A 25,984-nucleotide genomic window follows, 5' to 3' on the forward strand; every position below is an offset into this window, starting at 1 on the left:
TAACAATAACCTTTTATAAAATATATTACTCTTCTATTCTTATTAAATATGATAGTTATCTATATAAAATACGCCATTACGTAGAGTCTGTACGAAATAATATTCAATGTCTTACAGAGCATTTCTACCTATTTATTTCAATTTAATACAGAGGTTTGAAATGTGTGAGTTTTGGTAGGAGTATAACGGGCGCACGGAGACTTTTGTCCTATTATTGCCGTAGAGGCCCAAGCCAAACCGGTAGATGTACATAAAACCCAAATCCTTAAACCATATTGCCAGAATCAGCACGTTAATAGAATCGGAGTAGCCATCTTAATACCACGACGACAAGACCAACGCTTAACTTACATTTATGAGCATGTATGGCCTCTTTACAACCCGAGGCTTTTGCCTTTCTATGAATAGAAGTGTTTTTGTACCATATCTAGGTCAACGCTACGCTACCTCGCATGGGAGCTCTTTCGGTAGAAATGGAGGCTTAAATCAGCGCTGGAAGCCATGGTTCCAAGGAAAACCGCGAAGCCTGAGCTCGATTGGACCTTGCCAAACTTCTCAGCACCCATCACGGGAATATCGCCGAATAGCTCTCGAACTTAGGCGCCGAGGCGATTTCCGCAACGTCGACGACCTCTCTGACTTTGAATTCAACGAATTATACCTCGACGCCATGCCACTGGGGCCCCGCGAACTGATGGACCGTACAGCGCCTAAGACGTCCACACCACAGTCTCTCATCGACCATCAGAGTAGCCCCAGCTTCCTCCAGCCACACATATATAACCCCCAATCTTCATCCTGGACATCTTTTGGCAATGAAAATAGAACTTCACTTAAGCGGGGAGATATCCTTAAAATTGCATCCTGGAACCTGCTTTTCTCTGTTCCCGCTGCCGCCGCTCGTGCCTCCGCCGCTCTCGCCTATTTGCAGACCATGTTTGGCCAAGAACCTCACAACCTCGTGGTAATGCTCCAAGAACTCCGCCGAGAATCACTAGAAGCTATCCTAGAGGACAAGTGGGCTCGACAAAACTTCTCCCTCTCTGATACGGAGCCACCAGGCTTCCATTATGCAGACGACGAATCCTTTGACCGGAAACCCAGCCGCATACCCAGCGGATATTTCACTCTCATGATGGTTTCGCGGAATTTGCCGATATCGAACTGCTTCCGTGTCCCCTTTGTCTCTGAAATGGGGAGAGATGCCCTTGTGGTTGACATTCCCGTATCCGAGGACCACGACCCCGAAACACCAAAACGGTCACTTCGCCTGTGCACAACGCACCTTGAATCGCTCTACACGGGAAGAGAGCTCCGTTTTCTCCAACTCGTCCAAGTATCAGCGCTCCTGAAAGGCAACTCGTCGTCTCAGGGGCAGAGAATCTACGGCGGGCTGGTTGGCGGCGACATGAATTCGACCGACGTGTCCGAGCACAATGCTCACCGAGCACCCGAGGTCGGCCTGAAGGACGTCTGGGAGGATGAGCCGGCGCCGACACCGCCGGGCAGAAAGCCCTTCCAAAAAGATCTCACATATGGTAAAGCCAGGGGAAATACGTGGGGCTACCAATGCAACGGAGCTAAATCGAGAAGACGGCTGGACAAGTTTCTCTACACAGGGTCCATCGAGACGTTTGCGCTGAGCGAAGCTCAGGACACCACTGGGAAATTGGGTCGCTTTGGAATCGGGCTGAAAACCAAAGTCGGGTCGAATGATGTTTGGGTCAGCGACCACTTTGGGATCGCTGTAGGTATTAAGATTGTCTGAGGGCTTGAATCCTGATAGATAGGTTCGCTCGCACTTCCTCCGGAGTGATCTTTCCAAAGTACGGCTTGTACACGATATCATGGTAGAATAAATATGCCCACCCTTATATATTAAAAGGGGTTGTAGGTAATGAGATACATAACTACTGACAGAACTATATTGCGGTTCTTATGTTAAGAGGTAGATAATAATTATACTAATAATTAATTCTAATTTCGCGATAGGTACAACTTAGTTTATTATAGCTACCTACCTGGTAAACATCCAGTCATTTTCTTGCTGCAAACGTGTTATTTATGTAAACTCGACGCTGTACCTTTAAAGGTATTCAAATTCAACCTCGCACAAGAGCCCGAACTTTTACTTATATCATTCCCCCAGCAAATTCGTGTTGTCATATCTATCAAGTACTTACAGCGCCTAAGTGATACCTATACACTCTGCATCAACAATACCTATCTAATCGTCATCGAACCCACCGCCATCGACCTTACCGTTACCTCGCTTATTCGTACCGAGTATCTCGGCAATAGGTTCATATCCCGGCATCTCGCGGAGCACTTCACCTATGGTGCGCGGCATAGATCTCTGCATATCGACGTGTGAATATGAGTTGAAGGCAAGCTTGTAAGTAGCTTATAAGTGTAGATGAACATTTTCTTACCTCGATAACTCTCCAGTTATAAATATCCCCAACGGTACCCGCCCAGGCCGGAGGGCTGCAATGAAAGACTGTCAGTAACGTCTGCCTCTTCCTCCATATCGCTAATATACTATAATCATCTGCGCAGGGAGATAACTCACTTTGAGCAGAGCAATGTGTCCCCACCCTTCGCAGTCCAGGTTAAACTCTCGTGCTTGCTCGAAGATGATTGCTCTCTCGATTCGCCGGTGCCGTGGCTGTTTTCGGTGGAAACAGACGCGGAGACGTACGGCGACGAAAAATTGACACCCGCCGACACCGCCAACCGATCCATCTTCTCACTCGAGCTTGACGCAGCTATCGCCGAGCTCAGCTTCGTGCTGTAGAGATACCCTCCGAGCTGGACGGTTGTCGAGAATACCTCTCCTTCACGTTCAAAAAGATAATTAGCAAATTACGGACCGCCTCAGTCACAATTTACAAATGACTGGAAATACATACCGTACTTTGCCTTGAATGCCTTGATCTTGCCATCCCTGATGGAGGTATCGGTCTGTGCAGCGATGTCTTTAAAAAGTTTGATACATTCTTCCGTGGGCTCCAGGGACTCGTGATCAAGGTAGACGATCACTCGGGGAAACTACACCGCCAACGAAACATAATTAGCATTCTCTCGAACATTTATGATTTTACCTCGTCATCGTTCCCGGTAAGAGGGAACCTGGAGTACCTGCCTTGTAAGACACTCGCATAACGGACTCGAACTTGCCGGTGGTAGACCCGCTCTTCTCCGTGTGGTCGCCGGAGACACCCGCAGATGCCCCAGCCGTGTAGCCAAAGATTCCGCCAGAACTGCAATATAAGATTAGCTCCAACGCGTACCAGGGATAAAATGGAGGTGAGCTGACGCAGAAGCTTTGACACTGTACGACGAGAAGGAGTTGTCGGCAGCCGACTGTTGAGCCTCGTTCGTGATCTCTACCACAGAGACCGAGGAGTCGTCGAAGACCTGGAACTCTGGGATCGTGGTGTCGACAGCGGCTTGATCCTATCAGAGGTACTGTTAGTGTTGCAAGAAACTGGCAGGACGGGTTTCCTCGTACATCGTCTACCACGAATATCTCTGCCGGTCGGCGCTTCAGCTTGAATACTGGCGTACGACAGGATGTTAGCTTTGCACGACGATTCACGATTCAATGTCATCCCAGTGTAACATACATGGTCGGCGTGCCACTACGGCTGAGTTGGCTGAGGTGTCAATGCGGTACGCATGTGTCAAAATGTTGTTCTTGACGACCACTTCCCATTCCTTCTCCGTCATATCGGCGGGGTGTCTGTCAAGCGCCAGTTAGCATGTCGAGGGAATTTCGAAAAGTATGTGGGCCGTATGAACTTACATGATCCTGTTTCCACTGCTGGTAGCGAATTGATCTCCAGACAGGGAGCTCCTATTCCAACCGTCGGAGAGACGATTCTTATTCGGGTCGCCCCGGAGTTTATCCTCGTCCTGGTCGAATATTAATAAACAGGGTCCTTTTCTATGGTTGGTGGTTAATGGTTCATTAATACGACGTACAGGAAGCTCATGTTTGAGTTCTGGGCCAGTTCCGACTCTCTCAAGATCTTCCGGGGTTGGTCGAATACGGTTTTTGACTAGAAAGATGGTGAAAAGGACCACAGAACCCGCTGCATGATCCTTGAGCAGGGCCGTGTTCTATAAATTGTTAGACCGAGAGGTAGACAGCGAGAAGGAGAGACAGGTGCTTGACTGACCGTTTGTGTGGACGACAGATATTGCGCTAGCGTCATCGTCCCGCTAACAACCGTCTGCTTGTCGTCGAGACAGAAATGGTCTCGGGTGCCCCTGGAAAACAAGGTGGCATCAGCCGACAGCCTGTGCTAACGGAAGAAATGAAGCTTACATCTCGGGAACACATGACCGCAGAGAGGACAAGGGGATCTCAGACACAGTAGTAATCTTGGAGTCTTTGATTTTCTCAAGAATGGCGGATAGCTGGCTGGGTGTTGTCGACGTTGCGCGGTTACTATACTGCAGATCAAACTTGAGAAGAAACTCAGACTTCTTGAGGACATCCTCAACAGTTGTTGTTGGCGCACTAGGGTTCTCTTTTTCGGGAGCCATATTTACCTAATATTGGCAAAAGCCGCGTAGACAAGCAATAGTATTTAATCAACTTGGTGAGCAAAGAGACTGGCGAGATGAAGACGTGGGCTTGGATTTATACATCTTAATGGATAAGCGGACATCCCGATGCACAAGGCAAGTAGCAATGAAGGAGATGTCGCGATCTGCAATGCTCGGTGGATTAAGAGCTAGACGAGAAAACGCTACTAGCCGCCGTTCTGCAACAGTTTCCAAAAGAAGGCATATCAACATACAGCGCCATCTACTTCCGATTCCAACCGTTCCCCAGCTATCAAGGAAGTCTCGAGTAGGTACTCTGATATCATTGAACTCATGCCCGTTCGGTGTCCCCGCATATAGCGAGGTGAAACTAACTGTCGGCCACGAATTGTCTCATGCAATAAAAGACGCCTCTTACAACATGTATTGGTGGGAAGAAGATGTGGGTCTTGTATGCACTTCCAAGATCGACACGGTTAGATGTCTGAATAGGCTTGGGCGGTATTACAGTAAGGAGCTGAGCTTTACACTAGGGAGCTGAGCAAGCACCGAGCCTCAGTGGAACCGACGGCCCGCGCCGGCCATTGGTCACGATATCTTTGATATTCAGCGCCAGTTGAGAAGTCAGTAAAACTATTGAAATCTTGCATCTTCTGAGGTCGATATAGGCTGCACCATGGCCAATCCCTTAGAATTTTATCTAGCTGAAACAGTCATGAGTATTCTGCAGCAAGAATATGTCTCGATCACACGTCACATAAGAGGGGTAATAATTGAAGACAAAGTCGAAATCAACCGACGGCATGGGACCAGTGCAGCCGTGACTCCCTTTCTCTCAAATGTCTTAAGCTCCTCCTCATAGCTCCCCTCCTGACGCCTTTTCTCCAGCACATTCAAGTTAAATTTCTACTATAGAACTTCGCAAGTGTTACCCCTCAGCTATCGAGTTAATAGGTACGGTACCTAGACGAGTAGACATTCACGATGGCAGACGAGTCTATGACGACGTGCGAGGGCATGCCGCCAGACGGCAGCATCGCGATCGCCAACTGGGGCGGCGACAACTCGGCTATCTACTACACAGACACGAGCCACGGCGTCCGCCAGCGCACTTACGATCGAGGCAGATGGGACGGCGGCACTACGTCCGACATCATCTTCACGGCCAAGACCTCAACACCGCTCGCTGCTATGCAATGGTTCTCCAAAAAGGATAATCCCGCAAACGACGTGGTTAGTCATGTACCAAGTTTTGAGTTCTTGTCTTCGTATTAGCAGTTACTCCTGCTCGTTTCCATCTGGAGACTCGTTCTCGTGACTTCTGCTAAGACACAGCGACGACCTAGAACAGTATCCGTTTCTACCACCTCGATGACATGTGTTACATGAAAGAGATGTGCTGGAATGGTGGCATCTCAGGATGGCCCGCGGCCACCAAAGCAAGCGCGGGTGGTTGGTTCGGCGGTGAGCTTAACCAGCACTCGGCCGTGACGGCGGGGAATTCCAAGATGGCTTCCGTATACTGGGCCAACTACCTGCGAGTCATATACCAGGCGCCCGACGGCTCTCTGCGCGAGCACTGCCGCGATTACATGCAGCCGTGGTACGCTGGAAAAATCCTCCCTTGCCCTGCCGGTACTCGGCCGTATAGCGGCACAGCCATCGCGGCCGTGTCTCGAAACCCGTCGGCGCCGGAGGTTTTTGTCTTCTTCCAGTGCGAGGACAGCAATGTGTACATGGCCAAGTACAACGGGGCGTGGTCAGTAGGCGGTCCGCTATTCAAGGCGCAGAGGGGATCGGGGTTAGCAGCGGTGATTCGGCCAAGCGAGAATGTACGTTCTTCTACTTATTTCCTCCCTGTTACCTGATTATGTTCTCCTTTCCAAGGCCGTGACTACCTACCTATATACTTATCTGACAAACCTACCTAGGCAATCCAAGTCTTCTGTGCAAACGAATACGGCATTCTGACGAAGCACAAAGGGGAGCCTGGGGAGTGGAAGACCACCCCTGGTACGCAGGTTCTGCTGGAGAACACGGCGATCGCGGGGCGCGTATACAAGCGCAGGGCGGACCAGAAAGAAATGGTCGCTCTGGTCTTCGTGCTCAAGGATAACGGGCTCTCCAAGACCGCGGCGTACAGTACCGAGCAGGGCAGGAGGGTGTTGGAGGGTAGAAACGTGTCGACCTTTTTGAATCTAACTCATAAGTCGTATCATGAAGAAAAGGGTTTTGTAGGAGGCGGGGGATTTGACGACGACTAGCGGCTTTGTTAGTATGGAATGTACTTAGATATTATCCTTAACAAGCGTTGCTGCCTTGGTTGTTTTGAATTGTATACCTTGGCAATCAGTTTCAACTAGTAACGCCTGGCTTCTATCCTCATACGAGGGCCTTATTTTAGCTAACATCTTCCCCTTACACCTATATATCCCTTTACCCCTGACATGTAGGTAGAACATAGGACGGATTCATATAGTACCGAATGAATATGCCCAAGGTGTGATAGGTAAACACGTCCATGCTAGTTGGCGGCATTAGGAAATAGTGCCCTCGCGCTGCGATAGTAACATAAACCTATAATATCATAAATACATATAATTTGGAAGTCAGCCTATTTGAGCTCGCCCCCTTTCTGTCACCAGCATGTGTATTTACCTACCTACCTCTCTATTGTTGTACATTCCAAAATCTTGAGTTAACAGCAGTATCAATATATGGAAATGCCGTTTTCTATAATAGGTAGGGACAGTTAATAAAAAAATAAACTACACGTTCAAAGCAGGTATCTTCTCGCAAGACCTCGCATCTAACCAAGTTACCAATAGTTACACAATCTACCTGGACCTTATTTGATCCTCCCTTTGAGAACATAGGTGCTAATTTCATGGCAGTTGATTTTAAAACTGCTGCGTGTATATATCTTGCCCTTCTTCCTTCGTATTTCACTTATCTCATCCACGTCATGTCGGTCTACAACGTGTACCTAGGTAGGTACCACATGGAGGACGCTGGTATACGTACTCTTTGGAAATCTGAACGGTGGGGCCCGTGTTTCGTCGGACGTGATGGTCCTCAAGTCTGCCACTAGCTGTACGTATCCAACTGGAAATATGAGGTATGAATGAGTATGCTTGAAATTCTTCGCCCCTAGTAACCTTTGACCTTGTAGACGGACCCGTAGCCTGATTGAGCATTTACATATGGCCAGTTCCATATTCATGGAGAAAAACACACTCAGTAAGTCTAGTATATCAACTATTTGACCTGTCTGACATCCACTTTGCCCACCAAGATCCCAAATGACTCCCACGTAAGAAAACGAACTTATACTTCGGACGAGAAGGCCCCATACCAAGGGGCTTATAAGTACAAGTATAAAAACAGCGAGATAAACAGCACAAAGTACCAACATCAACAATTAAACAATTAGATATAACATGCCGTCCAAATCGCGTGGGTTCTTTAGTGCAAATTCCGTTCGTCTATGATCGTGAAACCTATCTCGCAGTACCAAAGGCTCTGCTACTGGAAATTGAATAGCGACTAGAGCTTGATTTCGAGCCCTGAGTTTTGGAAGATCCAGTGCCTGAATATCTTAGCCTTTTCCGCCGTTCTGTCCGCTTCGAGAAGATGTCTTCAGGATCGGGCCCCGAGCCGGCTGGCTTAATTGCGTTCTGCGGAAGGGCTGCAATCGGCAAATGAAGCTTAGCGTTCGCTTGAGGATCATCAAGGGAGATATGAGCCTTGTCGTAGGTTTCCTTTTTATACTGTTTCAAAGCCTGGGCCGATGGCTCTGAAGCAGTAACCCAATTCTTCAATTGGGACATCCAACGGCGTTTGCCATCCTTCTTTTTATGTTTCATCGGTTCGGCCGGAGGAGGGCTAGCTTTATTGTTCCCACTATTCCCAATCATGTTACGATCCATCCCGTTGTTCTCATGCGGGGGATTTGTGCGGTAAGTATGGTCCATTCCAAGAGACTGCATTGCTCCTGTGATTTGTGATACTGACGGCCTCTCCCCAAACTTTACCAATTTGCTCTCTTGAGAAATTATCAACGGTAAAGGGGCATATCTTACGGTTATGCTCGGAAAGTTAGCTGTAGCATCGATGTGTGATACGCCTGAACTTGACGCTGGTCGATCGACATCACTGGAAGATAGGGTGATAAGTCTGGATGTATCCAGCGATGCAGTCGTCTTATGTTGGCCTGATGAGTTACGTTTGATTCGAGATGTAATGGTAGCTGTTTGAGGAAATATACGGTCTCCCGATAACTGCCCCTTAGTCAACTTTAAAGTCCTGTCCTTTAGCCCATCCTTCTCGGCACTTTTATAGAGGACCGAAGGGTCCTGAGACCGAGTTGAAGTGAAATTAAGTAAAGTGCTTCGGCGCTGCTTCTTTCTTGGTATAGTATCTTCCTGGGATAGGGATTCTTGGTCAAGTTGCTCTGACGATGCAGTAACGCTGAGCTCTTCGTCTTCATTGCCATCCTTCTCATCTACCTGAGAGTAAGACTCCGTCTCGGGCCTGAATGAAAACGAATCTTTGAATACAGGAGTTTTAGTTTCACGTGCCCTGAAAATACTATCAGGGGAGAAATTGTAACGTTCCCCCAGCTGATCCCAGGCTGTTTGCTCGATCTCTGGCGGCGACGGAAACAAAAGGGGCTGCGATGTGATTCCGACGTTCAGCGGGTAGGAGAAATTACGCAATACAGGCGGGTTGAAACGATAAGATGATATGGGTGTCTCCGTGGGTGTAGTATCATCTCCATTGAAAAACCCCAGACCAGTGGATAACTTAGGCTTCCCGAGGCGTCCAGCTGGTCCTACCATTGCGAGTTGGTAATATAATAGACGAAAAGACGGTTTATTAGCCTTGTAGATTGGGAGTAAGTATAACAGCTCGTGAAGCTATTCTACTGACCCAAGTAAGGAATTAAACTTTTAGATGGATAATACTTCAGGGAGTGAATCTTAAAAACACTAACCTTGGTTCCGGAAGACTCGGTTATACATTACACAATATTGTCGAGAGAGAGAGTCTTAAACCATCGATTGAGGATCTGACGAAGAATGGACAGGATGCTACTTAACCTGTCTACAAAGGAGTACTTGTTCCGTTCGTGTATGACTTGTTGGCAAGCCCGCAGAGGAAATTATCAAGTAATAGACGAAAAGAAGGAAAAAGTCAAATCAAGTTATTTGGTATTAATATCTATTAACGGGTTAGTTATATTGACTCGAAGTTGCCTTATTACCTACTTCCTACTTACCTAAGGTACCTTCCTAAAGATACTACTGGAGCATGTACGAGACTAACGGCAAGCGCGCCACTAAACTACCAGTATACAGGTAGCCTTAACCTCAGTCCCGAGTCTTTTTAAGTACCTGTCGAGCTTGCCGTATGCTTGAAGCAAGCACCTGACTTGAAGTTACCTAAGATAGAGAGAAATTCAGGGTTGGGCGTTTGTTTTATGTACTTGCCGTGTGGCGAATTATTAAAATATGAGTCTTGAAACCATGTCGATCCAAGCAAAGTCTCCTATGTAAAAATTCAAACAGTAGAGACAATCTAGGTAGTCTATGGAGAGGATATGTGAGATAATTGGGTACAGGTCAGAAGAAAAAGAAAAATTGAAGTTACTATTCTTATAAAAACCCTGTTTGCACATGGCAGGCTAACGTAGATCTAGATTACGGTAATGCTACCTATCATATTCAGCTTCGAAAATAATATGATGTTTTGCCTCAAAAAAAACAAATGAGACGTCATTTGCAGAAATTCGAGTAGGTACCTATGTGAAACTAAGATCTGCAGAGTAAGGTAAACCGCGTGACCGGGGAATCCCAGACCTCTTGCCGTTGCGCACGGACAATGGACCGAGGCCCTTGTTCCACTGGGTCCCGCCGCTTCACTTCCTTGCGCTTTTTGCACCTCCTATTGGCTCGTACCCTACAGCGTATCTCCACTCCCGTACATTGACAAGCACCGCCCCACTTGCCTGCTTTTGCCTGGACCGCTCTATCTAACGCCGCAACACCGACCTCCAAGCTTATGCGCCTTCAACTTCACTCATACGCTATAACAGTCTACCCATCTATCTCGTTCCCTATAGAATATCGAACCATTCTAAGACAACCACCACTTACCTTTGGCGCAAGCACGTACTATCGACATCATCTCGTCTCGTTCGTCGTACGAGGTACCCACGAGGTAAAAAGGCATTCCGTACCCCCACCCCCCAAAAAAGAAAGCGAAGCGGCGCACCGCAATCCCACCCGTCCTGGACGCACAAAACCCACGATCCCGAGCCGCGATGCCGGGCCTCACACTCAACACCAACACCGCCGTCGCCGGCGGCAGCAGCCCATCCGCAAACAACTCTAACCAGGCCTCCGCCGCGAACTCGCAAGACCCGGCGCGCCCCCCTTCCTCCCCGCCCCGACCGACCTACAGCCCCATCACGCCGCCTCTCAACCCGGTCGCGCTGCCGCCGCCGCTGTCGCGGCCGACATACACGCACAGCTCGCAGCGGGAGCAGGTCGGGGTGGCGCCGCCGGCGCCGGAGCCCATCGACTTCGACAGCAACCCGGACGCGCTGGCGCTCAAGTCGGCGATCTCGATCCTGCAGCTGCAGCGCCGGAAGGCGGCCGCCGACATGGCGCTGCTGGGCCGCGTCAAGGCCGCCGCGCTCGCCGACCCCGAGGCCTTCGTGCGGGACCTGGCGGCGGGGCGCGTGGGCGTCGAGGGCGACGCGCTGTTTGCCGGGAGCAGTAGCGCTGTGGATGATGAGGATGATGATAGTGATGATGAGGAGGAGGAGGAAGATGAGGAGATGGAAGATACTACGGAGGGTAATGCTGCAGCTGCCGGACAGCCCGCATCATCTAGTACCACCACTACGGACACGCATCCAGGCACGAGTAACGGTACCACAACAACCAATAATCATAATCATAATCATAACACCCCAGGGGCCTCACCCCATCCCGGAATCACACCCTCCCTCAACCCCAACCCCAACCCCCTCGCCACAGAATCCTCCTCCTTTTCCTCCCCCCCTCCCCCGCAACCGCGCCCACAACCCCCACGCCGCCCCTGGACCACGCTCCCCAAGCCCCAAAACATAGTCCGCTGCCCGCCCATCAACTGGGCGCAGTACGCCGTCGTCGGCGAGTCCCTCGACAAGCTGCACGCGGAGCAGCTCGCGCGGCCCTCCCAGGGCGTCCCCGCCACCCTGGGCCCCGACGGCCGCTACGACTTCAGGGCCGACCAGCCCGGGCGCCAGGAGAAGCTGCCCGGCGGCGTCGTTGCGGCTCCGTACGCCCCCGGCAAGGACCGCGTCGACAGGAAGCCTAAGAAGGGACCGAAGCGGTGAGACGTGAGTTCAGGTGATGGGATGTGAGGTCTGAGCCGTCGCAGAATCGGGGTTTATTATCTTATCCACTTCCTCGAGCACGCCGGAGGAGGATTTAATTAGATAAAGATATAGGCGCTTTAGTTTACCCCTCGAGGGTTCGAAAGAGAAGGATGGATGGATGGAGAGAGAGAGAGAAAGACAGGGGTAATACATAATCGACTGACTGGCCTTCACGTCACGGTTTACGGCGCACAAAGACGTGCATATTGCAAAGAGTAGCAGCAGCATCATATTAACGGTACATATTACTTTGGGAGGTTTGGTGTCATTGATGGGCGTTACTTTAGGTATCTTTGACCATAGATATGGTAAATATCATTAACAGGTAGGAGTCATAGCAAAAAAAATGTTTTTTAGGGCAATCTTTTTTTTTTAAAAAAAAAAAAAAAACGTATAACGGGTATTTAATTAATGTAACCCTGCAAATTGTGACTGCTCAATCGATTGCCCACTAATCCGGGCACATTTAAATAGACTTTATGAAGAATTATCTACGGCTATTTGTACTGAATTCATCGTATTATCAAGTGATGACCTGCGAAAGCAAGAGGTATCAATCCTAGTCTAGAAGCCGTCTATCTCGGCGGCGGCGTACCTAACCGTAAGCCCTGAGACCGGCAACCCTTGGGAGTACATTCATGTTCCTATCCGGAACGTCAAGGAATAAACGCGCTATTAAGAACTCCCCGAAACGCACTCGCCATACCTGCTGGGAGCTGATAGCTTCCAGTACCAGGCAGTCTTCTGATACAACCGGAGAAGCCATTTATATGGTTCCCGGGACAGTCATCCGTAGTTGTTAGTCGTAGAAACTCTACAAGAAATCTTCCATGCTTCTTTGGACTGATCTGCGCAACTGTCTGTTGTATAGCTTTCTCTGCTCGGGGGTGCCCCAGTATAGTTTATGGGCCTCGGGGTGAACTAATGTTCTCGGGTCGTAAGGGGGCTGCTCCTCTTCCAAAGCCTCGATGATTGCTTCTATGTGCTGCTTGATATCTTCGCGGCGGCTCGAATTCGGGAAGTAGCACGGAGTGCCATCTGCTGCAATCCGGTGGTGGAATACGGGGGTCAGGAATTTGATCCTCGGTTGTTCTTCAGGGAAACGGGGACTGAAGTTGAACTTGATTCGGAACATACCTCCATCTAAGTTCGTCATAGGTCGTCCGAAGTAGGTAAGGTTCCATACGAAGGGGTTTCCATTCACTAATTCGACGCTGTGGGGGACATCGCTGCGCTTAAAGGATTCCTTGATCTGTTCGAACTGTCGGGTAAGGTTGACGGCAACGGTGGCATCTTTCATTTTAGGCGATGCCCAGTCTGACGCCCATTTTTCTGCCTCTGCATCTAAAGCGGCCTTGATTCGTTTTATTCTTTTTTCAAGTTCGGTGTAGTTGAACTTTCCGTCCATGGAGTTAGATGCTCCTTCGAAAGGCATGCGTGCAAACGGCTGACCGTCCTTAACCTCTTCTTTCGCCTTGGCAATGCTTTCTAGATATGAGTCATAATACCAGAGGAAACGACGCTTGCAAAGGTCCTTGAACGGCTCCCAAGGAACGCTTGCATCGTCAATGTCGATATCATCATCCGCTTCCATACCGTACTCTTCTTGTTCGGCCGAAGATGCTGTTGGGAGACAACCTCCGCTGAGCCCCAAATATTCTTCCAGTCTTTGAATCACTGAGATGCGCAGCGTTTCATGGCGAATCTATGATATATACTATTAGCACGTCGCCTAGCTATGCAGTTCTTAGCGCAAATCACCTTCGCGATATACTCCTTCTGGTTCTTCTTGTCGTGGATCTCGTTCGCGTCCTCAAAGCCCGGTTCGTTCTCGTAAGGATTCGATGACATGAGACTCTGTATTGAGAGTAGGATAGATTCTAGGCCTTGAGCAGCAGACCACTCCTCACCTCGCTCTCCTCGCCATGTGCTAAGATTGAGTTAGGCTCGTGGATCAAGGATAGATATAAGGGAAGCTCATATACCCAAGAATTGACCTAATTGCCTCAGTTAGCAGAGCACGGGATCTGACAGGTACTTGATTGCATCAAGGGCTGCTTACAGGCACACTTTCCCCGAAGCGTATATATTCGGGTTGAATCGGCATCGTCCACCGTTGGTAGTTGTTCCAGTGACGGAAGGTGATTTTCGCGGGTAGTCTTGCCAACGTCAACGAATTAGCTAATGAACGATTCTAGGAGGGAATGGGCGTTTTGGAAATCTACCTCTGTTGAACTTGACGGAAAACTTGGTAACATTAGTATCCGTAGCAATTTATGGTATGTCTTCGTTAGGGTGGAACCAACCTCGAAGAATCCGAACTCGTAGGGGGTCTCGTGAGGGCCGATGATGAGGGCTTTGACGCTTCGGACATCGCGGTCGCGAAAGGCCACGGCGAGGGCTAGAGATTAAGAAAAAAGAATAATAATATTAGTCTGGAGGTAAGATGAAAATATTATATATTTAGGTAGGTAGGTATTGAGAAGATATTTCTCTCTTACAAAGGTCTGAACTCTTCTGAAGCTCGCCGATTTCCTGTGTTGAACCGAAGTCTCGTCAGCCTCACTGCCCCTCCAAGATGTGAGACGCCGCAGCGCACATACCTTGGTGATGCGGATGATGGACTGGTCCGCCATAACTTGTAGGTTCTAATAGCTAATTCATAAGCTGGAAAGGTGAATGCTTGAGTTGGTTAGAATGGGGACAGCGGGTTAACGGAAGTGGGAGATTTTCAAAAATGTGGTTGGACAAAGTTGAACGCAGGAAGTTGTTCAACGCGTGTTATGGGTTTACGGGTTTTGGGTTTGGGTTTGAAAGTACGGTTTTATCGTTTAATCAGTTGGTTTATCGAAGCAAAGCAACGAAATAGGTAGCACTTGCAGCTTGCTCTTGAGGTGCAATGCGGGCAGGTGGGGAATGTCCTAGCTTACCCCCCCAGGCAGAAAGGGCCGGGCCCACTAAGAGGGTCTAGTGTGTCACTGGTAGCGGGGGTTGGCTGCCTGGTTTTTGCACTATGTTAGTCAATTGCGTGTTGGTATTAGAACGAATCGTACTGCTTTCTGTACTACCTATTGTGCAGATTAGATAAGACGTACAATGAGAAGCACATGCAGAATTCTATACTTTTCTTCTTCTTCTTCTTCTTCTTCTTCTTCTTTTGCAGCTGTAGTTGTAGGTATGCTTACTTTCACTTAACATCAATTTGCGTTCCTGTCGGCATCATCTAGACTTTTATAGACTTTGCGGATATTAAGTTCTTGTGTTCATGTTTGGTACTGAAGAACAACTGTCAGCTTTATAAAACAGGTAACTAATGTGATACATTTACGTGTCTTTCAGCTCATTGTTTTCAGAACAGTGTAGCTTGTTTTGCTCTTATATAAAACAGTATTGTGATAGGTAAGTCCACTTACTACGTATGTGTTGATCGCATTAATAGGTAACTCTAACTAGAAAGCAGATGGCCGATTTACAGTTTCAATCTTAGGAACCTAAGCCCGTACATACCTAGGTAATGAGTGAGGTACTAACTATTAGGTTAGGTACATACTATCATACTAGGTATGAGGTACCTAGTATGTACGATACCCGGTTGTTTAACCCCTGGTTCTCATCGTGGGGAGAACTCAGGAACGCCCCACTCCTAATTTTTTTCTCATGGATCTTCAATAATTCTTTGTCGTCTTAGCGCGGCCGTTGGCTTGGTTAGGGTAACTTGAGCTCCAATAATGCCAGGCGGTGAAAGGAGGTAAATTAACCCAAGATTAGGTGGTCAACTGGTCAACTTGTTCAACTCTGGGGTGTGGTCAACCCGTATACAACAGGCCACAGCTTACGGGTTATACTAACTAATAACACTAATTGCTATTTTGTATTAGTTATACAAGATTAAAACTAACTTTCATTTTACTTGACCATGTCCGAACCTACCACGAAGCCTCTTTTAGGCCATGTCCTCGTTATCGGCGGCTGTGGCTTTCTCGGCCACCACGTCGTAAACCTCCTCCTACGCGACTGGTCCTGCACCGTTTCCGTCGTCGATCTCAGGTGCCAGCGCAACCGAAGACCCGAGTCCGACGGGGTCCAGTACGTCGAGGCCGATATCACGGATGCCGATGGTTTGGTCAAGGTGGTCGGGAAGCTAAAGCCCAACGTTGTTATACACACGGCCTCGCCGCCCGCCCAAGGGCTCGGTGCCGTTGCGAATGACGTATTTAAGAAGGTCAATGTGGATGGCACCCGCGCTGTGATTGCCGCCTGCCAGCAGAACGGCGTCAAGGCGTTGGTATATACAAGCTCCGCTAGCGTTATGAGCAACAATAAGGATGATCTCATAAACGCGAACGAATTCTATCCCGTCATTCGGGGCAAACAACAGACAGAATACTATTCCGAGACAAAGGTGTGTGTTTGTATTTACCGAGCTCCTGATATATCATGCATAACAGTATCCCTACTAACAAGAACGGCTAGGCCGAAGCCGAAGAACTCGTCCTAAAAGCAAACGGAACCCCAGGGTCCGACCTCCTGACCGCAGCTATCCGACCATCGGGCATCTTTGGCGAGGGTGATGTCCAGCTAGTCTTCCACACGGTTAAGATCTTCCGGGAGGGCAAGGACAAGGTACAAGTCGGCGCCAACGAAAATCTGTTCGACTTCACGTACGTCGAGAACGTAGCCCACGCGCACCTGCTCGCCGCCCACGCCCTGCTCCTCACGCACGCCGCCTCCACCTCGCCCCTCAACTACGAGAAGGTCGACGGCGAGGCCTTCATAATCACCAACGACAGCCCCGTGTACTTCTGGGACCTGATGCGGGCGATATGGCGGGCGGCCGGGTCGCAGAAAGGCACCGAGCACGTGTGGGTCATGAGCCGGGACGTGGGCATCCTGCTCGGTTACCTGAGCGAGCTCTTCTTCGCGCTCATACGGAAGCCGCCCGTCTTCACCCGCCAGCGCATCATCTTCAGCACCATGACGAGGTACTACGACATCTCGAAGGCGAAGCGCAGGCTCGGGTACCGACCCCTGGTAAGCCTGAGCGACGGCGTGGCTAAAACGGTGAAGTGGTATCTGGAACAAGAGAAGAAGAACCCGCCGGCGAAATCGTAAAATAAGACGGACTTGTGGTCCTTATTATCATCTCATCGCATTTGTATTTGCATTAGCTTTATATATACAATACCTACCTAGATAGAAGCTAGAGAACCTAATATTATATTAATTCGTACGAAGATATGCTACGCGAGGCTCAAATCAACCTGAACAGCCATACTGGGTAACAGCTTTTTACATTACGAATAATACACCGATAGACAGTTTTGCCCGCAAGAGATTTCCGACTACATTTGCATTTCAAAGCGGGGGGGCTACACAATATATACAAACAAACAACTGCTTCAGAATTATCAATTGAAAGGCTAGGCCTGGAATGCTTCTCTGTCTTTTTCGCCATTCTCGCGATTCAATGGAGTATGACTCGCCTTAACACGGCTTTAACTACCTATGGTACCATTGTGCAGTCCGATCAATCAACCACCCCCGGCGACTTAACCTGGTGGACGCTCCCGAACAAAAGAAAAACGCCCGAGGCGTATTAGCCGATCTAATCGGATGGATATCTGGGGGACGGGCACCTGCGACTACAACTACAACAACTATGACTGCGACTGCGACTGCGACTGCGACTGCTTCTGCCATCTACCCTACTCCCTCCCTTTCGCCCCCCTCACCCCCCTATTCTTTTGAAGCGTACATCTTCTCAGCTCCACGAATAATCTACTAATCCGAATTGGTTCTCTTAATGAAAAAAGGAGTTCGTTGAATAAATTCGACCCGTTCGGGGAGAAGCAAGCCAAGAAAAAGGAAAGGCAAAGACATATCCCCCTCTACTCCAAGCTGTTGCTGCCAGACCGGCTCGGACATGGCAAACCACTTCCCAAAGCAAATATGCTTCTAGAACAGAATATAAGGCTCACTAGACGACCGCTTCGTCCAGACAAAAAACCCCCGCAAATGTTGAAAAAGCGAATCAAACAAAAAAGGTCGCAAAGTCCGTTTTGGCGAAAGGAAAGAAATGCGCAACGCCGGTCGAAAATGCTGTTTAATCTCTCTACACCCGATTCATGCTATGCCCTCAAGAAAATCAAGGCTGGCGAACATGGATGAGATATAAAATATGCTCACTCCGAGGAGTTCCGTACAAGTTGAACAAACCCCAATATGGAGAAATATGTATATACCCAGGAATCTGGAACTTTACTATTACCCTGTACCAGTTGTGACAGAATTATTCGGTCTACCCCAGCCTGAGTTGCGCCACTCTCGGCGCTGGCCGTTCTCGGGGTTTTTAGGTTGATTATCAGTTCGCTCGTACTGGCTTGGATGCGGTGGTTGTCCATTCTCAGGCTGACGCCAGTTTTGAGGCGGAGCTCCCGGGGCTGCGGGGAAAGGAATTGGTGGCTCCTGGATAGGACGTACACTACTCTCCTGCTGCCACGCGGCAGGGTCTGTAGCAACCCTAGTAGCCATGGGTTTCTTGCCTGTCTCTTGCTGCCTCACAAATTCGGTGCTGTCATATTGTCTGGGTAGTCCATTTGCAGACCTAGATTCAATTCGCTTGAGGATCTCCTTAGTTGTGATATCGCCATTGTTCATGAACAAAGTTGAATCACCCAGTATGTCCATAATTTCAACCGGAACCTGGAACCAGACGTTAGCGGGACCAAGAGGAAAAAAAAAAAGAAATCAAAGTTACTACATACCATGCACATCTCTTCATTGAATTGTATCAACTCTTCGACACACGCCACTGCTGTCATAGGCTCGTCCGAAAAACTCGGGCTCTTTTCGTTTGTGTAGAGTACGTTCGGCGCAATCACACGAGCAAGATTGTGTACGTCCATCCTTGATCCAGTATCTTCATCGACTTGGTGGAAAGTAGCCACCCATTTCAAGAAGTTGAACAGGACTTCCAATGTGTCTCGGTGAATCTGCGGGAGCAAGCAGCATGTCAGGTGCAGACAATGTCGCCTTTTGTCAGGATCTTTGAGCTTTGTTGCCGCTATCCAAACTTTATAAAGCTTCTGTGTCATCAGTGGCTCTGGTAGTTCACGTAGATACCGTTTAAGAAGTGCCGCAAGTTGATGGGGGGTCTCATCGTTCCATCGAATAGCATCGCACCCATCCCTATCAACAGCAGCCACCTGTTCGGTGAGCTTCTTAATGTTTCCATTTTTACGGAAGACACCTTCGACTGAAAGATCCTTATTCTTCAGAGCGGTAATTGTGTCTTCGATAATAGCTGGAATACGTAGAGCACCCGGACCCACTCCATCTGTAGAGTCGGCGCCATCGCGCTCGACGATCAATTCTAGTGGAACTCCGAAGACACCCTTCTTCTTCACTGCCTTGCGGGTATCGTTTTTGCCGAAAGCCTTGCCGAATTTATTCCAGAACGTCGGTGCCTTTCTTGCCTCAATGAGGCTGAGCAATTCCTCAAGTGTAAAGTCCGGCCCAAGCATGGGTTGCATCGTAAGGACTGCCACATGTCGAACGATAAAATACTCAAGGCCTGACAGTTCAGAGAAGAACTTCCTCCCATCTCGTTGAGGCAACCGGTCCATTGGTAATCCCTGGTCGGCGTCTCGTCCTGGAGAAAGGCTTCTCTCGTTGCTAGTTCCATAGGAAGCCTCCGTTGTGGCAGATCGGAAGAGTTCTTGACGCGACGCCCTATACGCGTTAGGCTGCTGCTCCCGAGCCTGTTCGGCTGCGACAATCCGGGGAATGTCATCTAGGGTAAGCGCATCTTGGTGTCCAAAATACTGCTTTGTTGTGTCATCTTCGCCCTGCTCTCCATCTTCCTCGATTTGCATCACCTTATTTTGCGAGCCCATCTCCGCGCCGGCAGATCCAGGGCGAACACTACGCCCTTCAGGTCCATCCATGATCCTCGACGTTCGGGCCTTCCTAAGGCTCGATGACAGATGCTTATCGAGACGCGTACTCCTAAGTCTGCGCACATCGTTAAGGGTATTCTCATAAGATGACTCCCTTTGGTGCCGCTCTCGGTCGCCACCAAAAGATTGAGACTGAGAATTCGATCTAAGCATCGTAGGATTACCGTCCGTAGGCCCACGTCCATCTGAGGGATCTTGACCATTAAGGCCGGGGTCTTCAGAAGGCCGAGAAAGAGCGCCGTTGGATCGAAGTATCTCTAGCAGCCTGGCTAAAGCCACCTTCAAGAGGAAGATGTACTGCTGGAGTTTCGTTATTCGTTCCAAAGGATAACCCTGACCTTCGGCTTGACTTTCGCAATTTGAACAATAAATTTTTAGGTCTCGATGTAGAAGAGCTTGGTTCAAGTTCTTGCCCAATATTTTACCGCATTGCACACATGTTACGCAGAACAGATGCCATCTCTTATCACCACTCAGAGCGCATTCATCCTCGATGGGCTTGCGGCACAAGGTGCAGTGGTCTGAGTCATTAGCAGAGAGTCTCGACATGCCTAAAGTAATCTGCAAGGACTCGTCATCGGATTTGATCGATTCGAGCATACTGAGATCATCGAGGAACTGGAATAGTGCTTCTGGAGAGCGGTGTTCCTTTTCGACCCTAAGCGCTCCTTGGAGGCAAATCCTGATTAAGAGCTTCAGGTAATGGGCCAAACCTGTTACGAGAGATAATAGCTCCTGGGTGACGCCTAATTTTCGTCCCGTAGTTTCTTGCATTTTGGATAGCAATGAGAAGAAGGCCACAATCTTCTTACAGAGAAGTTTTGATTCTCTCGCGTAGGACAAGTCTAGATTTTTCTTTTAGTATCTTCCGTTAAGTTATATAAGTGCAGTGTTTCATTCATACCAGTCATCTCTAATTGCTTGATTGTTTGATCAAGTCTATCCGCGGACCGAAACAGAATATCCACGTGAACAATGAACTTTTTGGCGACAAAAACCCCGTCCATGTATGCACCGTTGCTGACATGAAGAAGCATGTCTGAAATGCATGCGGCTGAAGATTCTTCGAATGCCGACAAAACGCTCCAAATTCGAAACACTTTGTTCTCCATTTCCTCTTCTTCCTGCCGTACAAGCTCGCGGCCTTCGGGGCCAACGGGTTCGGGACTGGGCTCGGTACGTTCTTGAGGGGGTGTCAGACGGACGTTCCAAAACTTATGAATCATGTAGCACTCCGGATGCCAGTGCTGGTTTTGCCCGTTACGGAATATCTCCACGAACTGCTTGAGAATAGCAGTTTGGCAGCCGTTGCATCGCTGAGCGAATTGCGTCGAGTAATGGTAATGGCAATACACATCCCCATTGTGTTCGTAATAGCTGTCCTGGGCCCCAAAGACCGTCGAGCAGAGGGAACAGGTGAAGTGGTCGACGTGGTATTTGCGGTCGAGGGCGGTAATGTAAGAGCCACGCAAAGCGCCGCCACATTGGTAACATAGAAGATGAAGTCGTCGAAAGTAATCTGTTTCACAAAGAGGATATTGGCCGCCAGTCTCTTCGTCGTCCGCAGGGAAAAACTTGGAGGCAACAATCTGACCGCAGTCCTGCAATTTGTTAGATACGGAATAAATCACGTAGGGGTATTTGGGACTCTTACACGACATCTAAAACAGTCTAGATGGTATGTGCCTTCCAAGGCCCGCACAAATTGACCGGTTAAAGATTCACCGCACTTAGCACAAATGCGAAGCTGCCCACTTGCTGTTCTTCCGCCGCGTCCTCGGGATCGGTCGCGCTCACCGCTCTGTCTCGGGTCGCCTTGAGGACCAAGAGACGGCGAACCAGTCGGTAGGCTAGGTGGAGGGAAGGCTCCATTTGAAAAGGATGGGCTCGGCGTCATATCTGGCCGTTCGCGGTCAAGCTGATAGCTATTCTCGTTGGGCAGCGGCGAAGGTTGCCTTTGAACGCGGTCGCCAGGCAGACCGCCTTCGTACTCGGGGCCCATCATGGCGACCAAAATGAGGTTCTACCTCAGCCTAGCTGTTTTTCGAAATGAAAGGCAGTCGGAATAGAATTCGGCGTTGAACTGAATTAAGGACACGACGAGGCGAGGATTATACGATTGCGGTAGCGTTGTCCAATGTCAGACATCGGCATCAGACGGAGAAGTTTATCGCCTTCCAACTTGACGTGCGACTGGGTGCGGATGCAGGAACCGAATAATAATAATAATAATAATAATAATAATTACTTCACGTGGCACGGACGAGATATAGATTTGGCGACGAAGGAAAATATCGGTATCCAGCCAATATCTAGTTAGTGAACTAAACGAGTGTGGCAGTGAAGATACTACAGCCAACGGTTGGCTAAGGCAAGTAGCGGGTACTTGTTTTTTCTTCCTCTTCTTTCGACGATGCGACAAGAGTCAGAACAGAATTGGGGCTTGCGTTGAAAAAGAGGAAGGGAAAAAGAAGAGGCGGACAGTTTGGTTGGTCGGGTAGGACAAGTTGGATTGGGTGACGATTATTTTATTTTTTTGGACGTGTTTGAAAAGGAAGCCTGGGGGTTGTACGAGGGCTTTTTGCTAGGCGTTTACTTTTCGAGGGTATCGAGAACGTCGATAGAGAAAACGATCGTGGAGAAGACGATAGTACGGCATGAAGTATGTAACGCCGTAATCAGCTTTTTCAGCAGAAGGGTAAGGAGGTGAAGGTACTCGTTCGTTGCCGGCGAGATGCAACCTTCGAAGCGGAGCTAGCAGCGGGAGCTGCAGCAGAAGGGGGGGGAACAAGACCGGGGGTTAGTGGGAATCGAAATGCAAGACAAAGGGATAATGTATTTTTTTTTTTCTTCCTTCTTTTCTTTTCCTTTTCAACGCATACCTCTAAAAGGTAGCGTGACAAACTGACAACGTAATACGTAGGTGAGAGAGAGTTTTAGGGGGAGAAAATAGGGCAAAGTAGATAAGATTAGTGTTTAAGGGTACCTAGGTAGGTAGGATCTACGATCCTAGATAAGGTACCGTAATTCAATAGAGAAAAAGTCGTTCTTTCTACTGTTTTAGCCTTTCCTGTTGTCAGGATGATCGAGGGGCTAAATTGCGAGTCCGAGGATGTCTGAAGGTAAAAGACAGAAGCTTAGTATGTGGATGTGCTAAAATGAAAGGTAAAATAATAACAACTAAAAGATAAAAAAGAGAGAGAGAAAGAAAATAAATAATAACAATTGATAACTCGTCTCGTTCGAGGTTCGAGGTGCGACAACAATAACAAAACGAATTATGGGTACGACCTGCGATAGCTTCGAGATTTGAAAAGAAAGCTGAATAAACTTGGTAGTGTACCTAGGTACTAAGTATTATCGCTCGTCTCCAATATTATTCCTCATAACTTTAGGTACCTAAAGTCACAATAAAGTCCACGGGGTCTAAGAGACTTGAACATTGACTCCAGGTTAGTAGGTACCTAAAAAGATTGTAAAGAAAGTTGGAGAGTTACCTTAGGTAGGTAGCTGGCTGGTACCTAAAGCTGCTAAGTTGGTTAGGAGGTGCAGGATAATGGGCCTGAATGGATCACCTGTAATCTAATTGATAGCGTTTTAGCGCCTGTCTTATTAGTTCTCATCCATTCAACCAGCGCTTCATAATACCCCACAGCCCACCAATATTTACAATAATAAGTCTAATAAAAGTACCCTCATCTATAACTTCAAATTATACCAGCCAGACTGCCAGATAGAATTCATAGTGTGGTTTTATCACGTGACTCATATTGTTATATTCTTTTTCGATTTAAGTATGTACGTCTACGTCAGGTACCCTACCTTAGGTAGTCAGTCAACTCAGTGCATAAAAATCTCAATTGTTTGCTGATTCCAAGTTTGCTGCTTTGGATTGGGCCAATTGACGCAACTAACTGGAGCTATAAATATCCAAGGCTTATGATTCATTCAATAAACTACACTAACCCTAGGTAATTCTCATTCTCATTTCTCATTCTCATTCTCAATTTCATTTATTTTTAGCTACTGTATTTCAATTGAGATATGCTCATTGCTCACCTACAAAGTAAACATCTTCCCAGCTAGCTTAATAAACGAAAATACCGTTCTCATCCAGCCAACATTGCATGAAAAAAAGGGTCAAAATCATTGGTTCAACACTTATACACTTTCACCGCTTTAACATTTCTGGTTAAGTCGCTAAGTCACTTACTTCACTTCACGTATCTGTTGGAATGCCACTTGAGCACCCAAGAAATAAAATATGGTCCCGGCAGGATAACATAAATGGAAAAACAGGCGGACGTGGAAATCCTAATCCATATCGGCGCTCCGAGCAGAGCAGCTGACGATGCTTGGTATCGGTCACTTGCCTCTTCATATCTGAATTTTCACCCGGCCTCCAGGACCAATTTCGTTGACCGAACATGCTCAACTGTGGATGTGAACGACGAGCAGGGGCCCCAACCGGCAGCCCCTATACCAGATTTCATCACGGGGACACAATCGACTGAGCCATTTGGTTCGTTTAAGTCACACCAAGCTTCCTTCAATAGCGTCTTTGACAATGCTGCCTCACCGCGCGTTCCTGCGAGACGCGTGCTTGAAAATGAGCCTCCGAGTATCAATGGTGAAACCACTATGCCGATGGCATCGTCGCCATGGCAAACACCGTCCAGCGAAGTGCGAGATTCGTTTGTAGGGAATCCTATTCACATTTCTACCTTCACGTCGCCTACAAGAATCCTAGAGCATTATCTTCAACGGTTTGATTCGCCTTCACCATCTGCCAAAAGTGCGTCTCAGCGGAGTGTTGGCTTGGACATCCCTCGTAGTAGCTCTCAAACCCCAATTCCTCCTCGTTCTGGGGATAATCCAATACCCCTTTCAACTTCATATACGCCATCAGTAATACCCTGCACGCCCCCGTGCGATCCTCATTCCGGCCCACGAGAATTAGTTAAGGCGAAGCCTGCAGAGGCGTACAACACGGCATATGCCCATGACGATGTTTCTAGTGACAACATTGTGGAGGAGACCATCCTGATCCGATCCTCAGACTTCTCATCCACAACCCGAGCCGATTCCGAGCCTCCACCCGCCAAGCGGCACCAGCCAGACCCTCTAGACAACAATAACAACAACAAAGACCCCCGAGCCCTCTTAAGAGCCGCCAGCGACTTCGGCCCGAGAGCCCCCGCGTCTTCCGGGCAAAAGTCGTTCCTGACCGTCGCCTTCCTGAAAGACCACGGGTACGCATACGAGAGCTTAGAACTCCGCGCGCCGGACCCTCCCGCTTCGATGACGCAAGTCGATCCGCAGACGTTCATCACGCCAGGCCTCGAGAGCCTAGCACGGGACCTGGACATCCCGAAGCGGTATAAGCCCAAGGAGAGCAAACGCGACCTACGGCCTTCCGAGCGCGGGTATTGGCTCGTAGACTGCTCGGCCTGGGATCCCCAGCTCAAACGCGACGCCTGGGCCTACCTGGCAAATTACGTCGGGACGGGCGTCGCGGGATGGGGCGTCTGGTGTAGGAGGGACAGAGAATTCCAGCGTCTCCGCGTCTACTGCTGGGGTTTAGTAACGGCACATATCTACTTGCTGTTATACCTAGCCAGCCAGCGGAGGGTTCTGTATACGGGTAGCTCATGGGTTGATAGCGAGGGTATCCCAGTCGTCGTTATGCAAACAAGAGAATAGTGCTGATACCTAAAGGACAGCTCATATAATAGTAGGTACCTACCTACCTATGCATTGGGAAAATCAAACGGGGGTTACAAGCATTTACGGCATTTTGTTCGGCGCAGAGGATAGGATCTTTAGTAAAGAATTAGGATATTAATTGCTAATACTATTCATAGCACTGGAAGCTCTTCATACTGATACAATTCTGCCACTATTGCCGTCACTAGGCCACGATCTCTTGGCCGGGTCGATGATTAAGAAACGCGCGTGAATATTGCGAGTGAATCGGACTATCTACAAGTACAAACCGTGCCAAAGGTAGCTACGGTCAAGCCACTGCATCGTCCCGAAA

At 48.6% G+C, this 25,984-nt stretch overlaps 9 protein-coding genes across 9 annotated transcripts; 5 read left to right on the forward strand and 4 right to left on the reverse strand.

The window, feature by feature from the left end:
* The first annotated feature begins 262 nt into the window (after nucleotides 1–262).
* Nucleotides 263–1,981, forward strand: F4812DRAFT_433014 (uncharacterized protein). Its single transcript, XM_047934586.1, has one exon. It carries the CDS (start codon nucleotides 356–358, stop codon nucleotides 1,766–1,768), a length of 1,413 nt encoding a protein of 470 aa, XP_047789151.1. The 5' UTR covers nucleotides 263–355; the 3' UTR covers nucleotides 1,769–1,981.
* A 54-nt stretch (nucleotides 1,982–2,035) lies between these two features.
* Nucleotides 2,036–4,598, reverse strand: F4812DRAFT_68258 (uncharacterized protein). Its single transcript, XM_047939308.1, has 12 exons — nucleotides 4,334–4,598; nucleotides 4,185–4,275; nucleotides 3,988–4,125; nucleotides 3,809–3,918; nucleotides 3,630–3,745; nucleotides 3,515–3,561; nucleotides 3,320–3,459; nucleotides 3,146–3,263; nucleotides 2,913–3,051; nucleotides 2,573–2,837; nucleotides 2,433–2,487; nucleotides 2,036–2,356 (listed from the first exon to the last, which is right to left on the reverse strand). The coding sequence occupies exons 1-12, from the start codon at nucleotides 4,552–4,554 to the stop codon at nucleotides 2,228–2,230; spliced, it is 1,569 nt and encodes a 522-aa protein (XP_047789152.1). The 5' UTR covers nucleotides 4,555–4,598; the 3' UTR covers nucleotides 2,036–2,227.
* Nucleotides 4,599–5,172: 574 nt separating this feature from the next.
* F4812DRAFT_68277 (uncharacterized protein) lies at nucleotides 5,173–7,053 on the forward strand. Its single transcript, XM_047939309.1, has 3 exons — nucleotides 5,173–5,790; nucleotides 5,904–6,389; nucleotides 6,489–7,053. Exons 1-3 carry the CDS (start codon nucleotides 5,542–5,544, stop codon nucleotides 6,819–6,821), a joined length of 1,068 nt encoding a protein of 355 aa, XP_047789153.1. The 5' UTR covers nucleotides 5,173–5,541; the 3' UTR covers nucleotides 6,822–7,053.
* Nucleotides 7,054–7,689: 636 nt separating this feature from the next.
* F4812DRAFT_68283 (uncharacterized protein) lies at nucleotides 7,690–9,677 on the reverse strand. The gene is made up of 2 exons (XM_047939310.1): nucleotides 9,554–9,677; nucleotides 7,690–9,481 (listed from the first exon to the last, which is right to left on the reverse strand). The coding sequence occupies exon 2, from the start codon at nucleotides 9,396–9,398 to the stop codon at nucleotides 8,058–8,060; it is 1,341 nt and encodes a 446-aa protein (XP_047789154.1). The 5' UTR covers nucleotides 9,399–9,481; nucleotides 9,554–9,677; the 3' UTR covers nucleotides 7,690–8,057.
* Nucleotides 9,678–10,616: 939 nt separating this feature from the next.
* F4812DRAFT_433021 (uncharacterized protein) lies at nucleotides 10,617–12,421 on the forward strand. The gene has a single exon (XM_047934587.1). The coding sequence runs from the start codon at nucleotides 10,883–10,885 to the stop codon at nucleotides 11,942–11,944; it is 1,062 nt and encodes a 353-aa protein (XP_047789155.1). The 5' UTR covers nucleotides 10,617–10,882; the 3' UTR covers nucleotides 11,945–12,421.
* F4812DRAFT_433023 (UBC-like protein) lies at nucleotides 12,377–14,964 on the reverse strand. Its single transcript, XM_047934588.1, is given in 8 exon segments — nucleotides 12,377–13,691; nucleotides 13,748–13,922; nucleotides 14,028–14,031; nucleotides 14,047–14,145; nucleotides 14,212–14,233; nucleotides 14,293–14,387; nucleotides 14,488–14,521; nucleotides 14,590–14,964. The coding sequence occupies 8 exon segments, from the start codon at nucleotides 14,620–14,622 to the stop codon at nucleotides 12,801–12,803; spliced, it is 1,353 nt and encodes a 450-aa protein (XP_047789156.1). The 5' UTR covers nucleotides 14,623–14,964; the 3' UTR covers nucleotides 12,377–12,800.
* A 712-nt stretch (nucleotides 14,965–15,676) lies between these two features.
* On the forward strand, nucleotides 15,677–17,168 carry F4812DRAFT_68541 (sterol-4-alpha-carboxylate 3-dehydrogenase). Its single transcript, XM_047939312.1, has 2 exons — nucleotides 15,677–16,388; nucleotides 16,460–17,168. Exons 1-2 carry the CDS (start codon nucleotides 15,903–15,905, stop codon nucleotides 17,096–17,098), a joined length of 1,125 nt encoding a protein of 374 aa, XP_047789157.1. The 5' UTR covers nucleotides 15,677–15,902; the 3' UTR covers nucleotides 17,099–17,168.
* Nucleotides 17,169–18,250: 1,082 nt separating this feature from the next.
* Nucleotides 18,251–21,841, reverse strand: F4812DRAFT_451741 (RhoGAP-domain-containing protein; the record flags this gene model as incomplete). Its single annotated transcript, XM_047936256.1, has 4 exons — nucleotides 18,251–18,688; nucleotides 18,751–20,789; nucleotides 20,849–21,545; nucleotides 21,599–21,841. 4 exons carry the CDS (start codon nucleotides 21,839–21,841, stop codon nucleotides 18,251–18,253), a joined length of 3,417 nt encoding a protein of 1,138 aa, XP_047789158.1.
* A 2,079-nt stretch (nucleotides 21,842–23,920) lies between these two features.
* F4812DRAFT_433031 (uncharacterized protein) lies at nucleotides 23,921–25,783 on the forward strand. Its single transcript, XM_047934589.1, has one exon. The coding sequence runs from the start codon at nucleotides 24,232–24,234 to the stop codon at nucleotides 25,645–25,647; it is 1,416 nt and encodes a 471-aa protein (XP_047789159.1). The 5' UTR covers nucleotides 23,921–24,231; the 3' UTR covers nucleotides 25,648–25,783.
* Nucleotides 25,784–25,984: the final 201 nt, after the last annotated feature.

This window comes from Daldinia caldariorum, assembly GCF_022478825.1.
Source record: "Daldinia caldariorum strain CBS 122874 unplaced genomic scaffold F4812scaffold_11, whole genome shotgun sequence".
In the NCBI taxonomy this organism is placed as follows: domain Eukaryota; kingdom Fungi; phylum Ascomycota; class Sordariomycetes; order Xylariales; family Hypoxylaceae; genus Daldinia; species Daldinia caldariorum.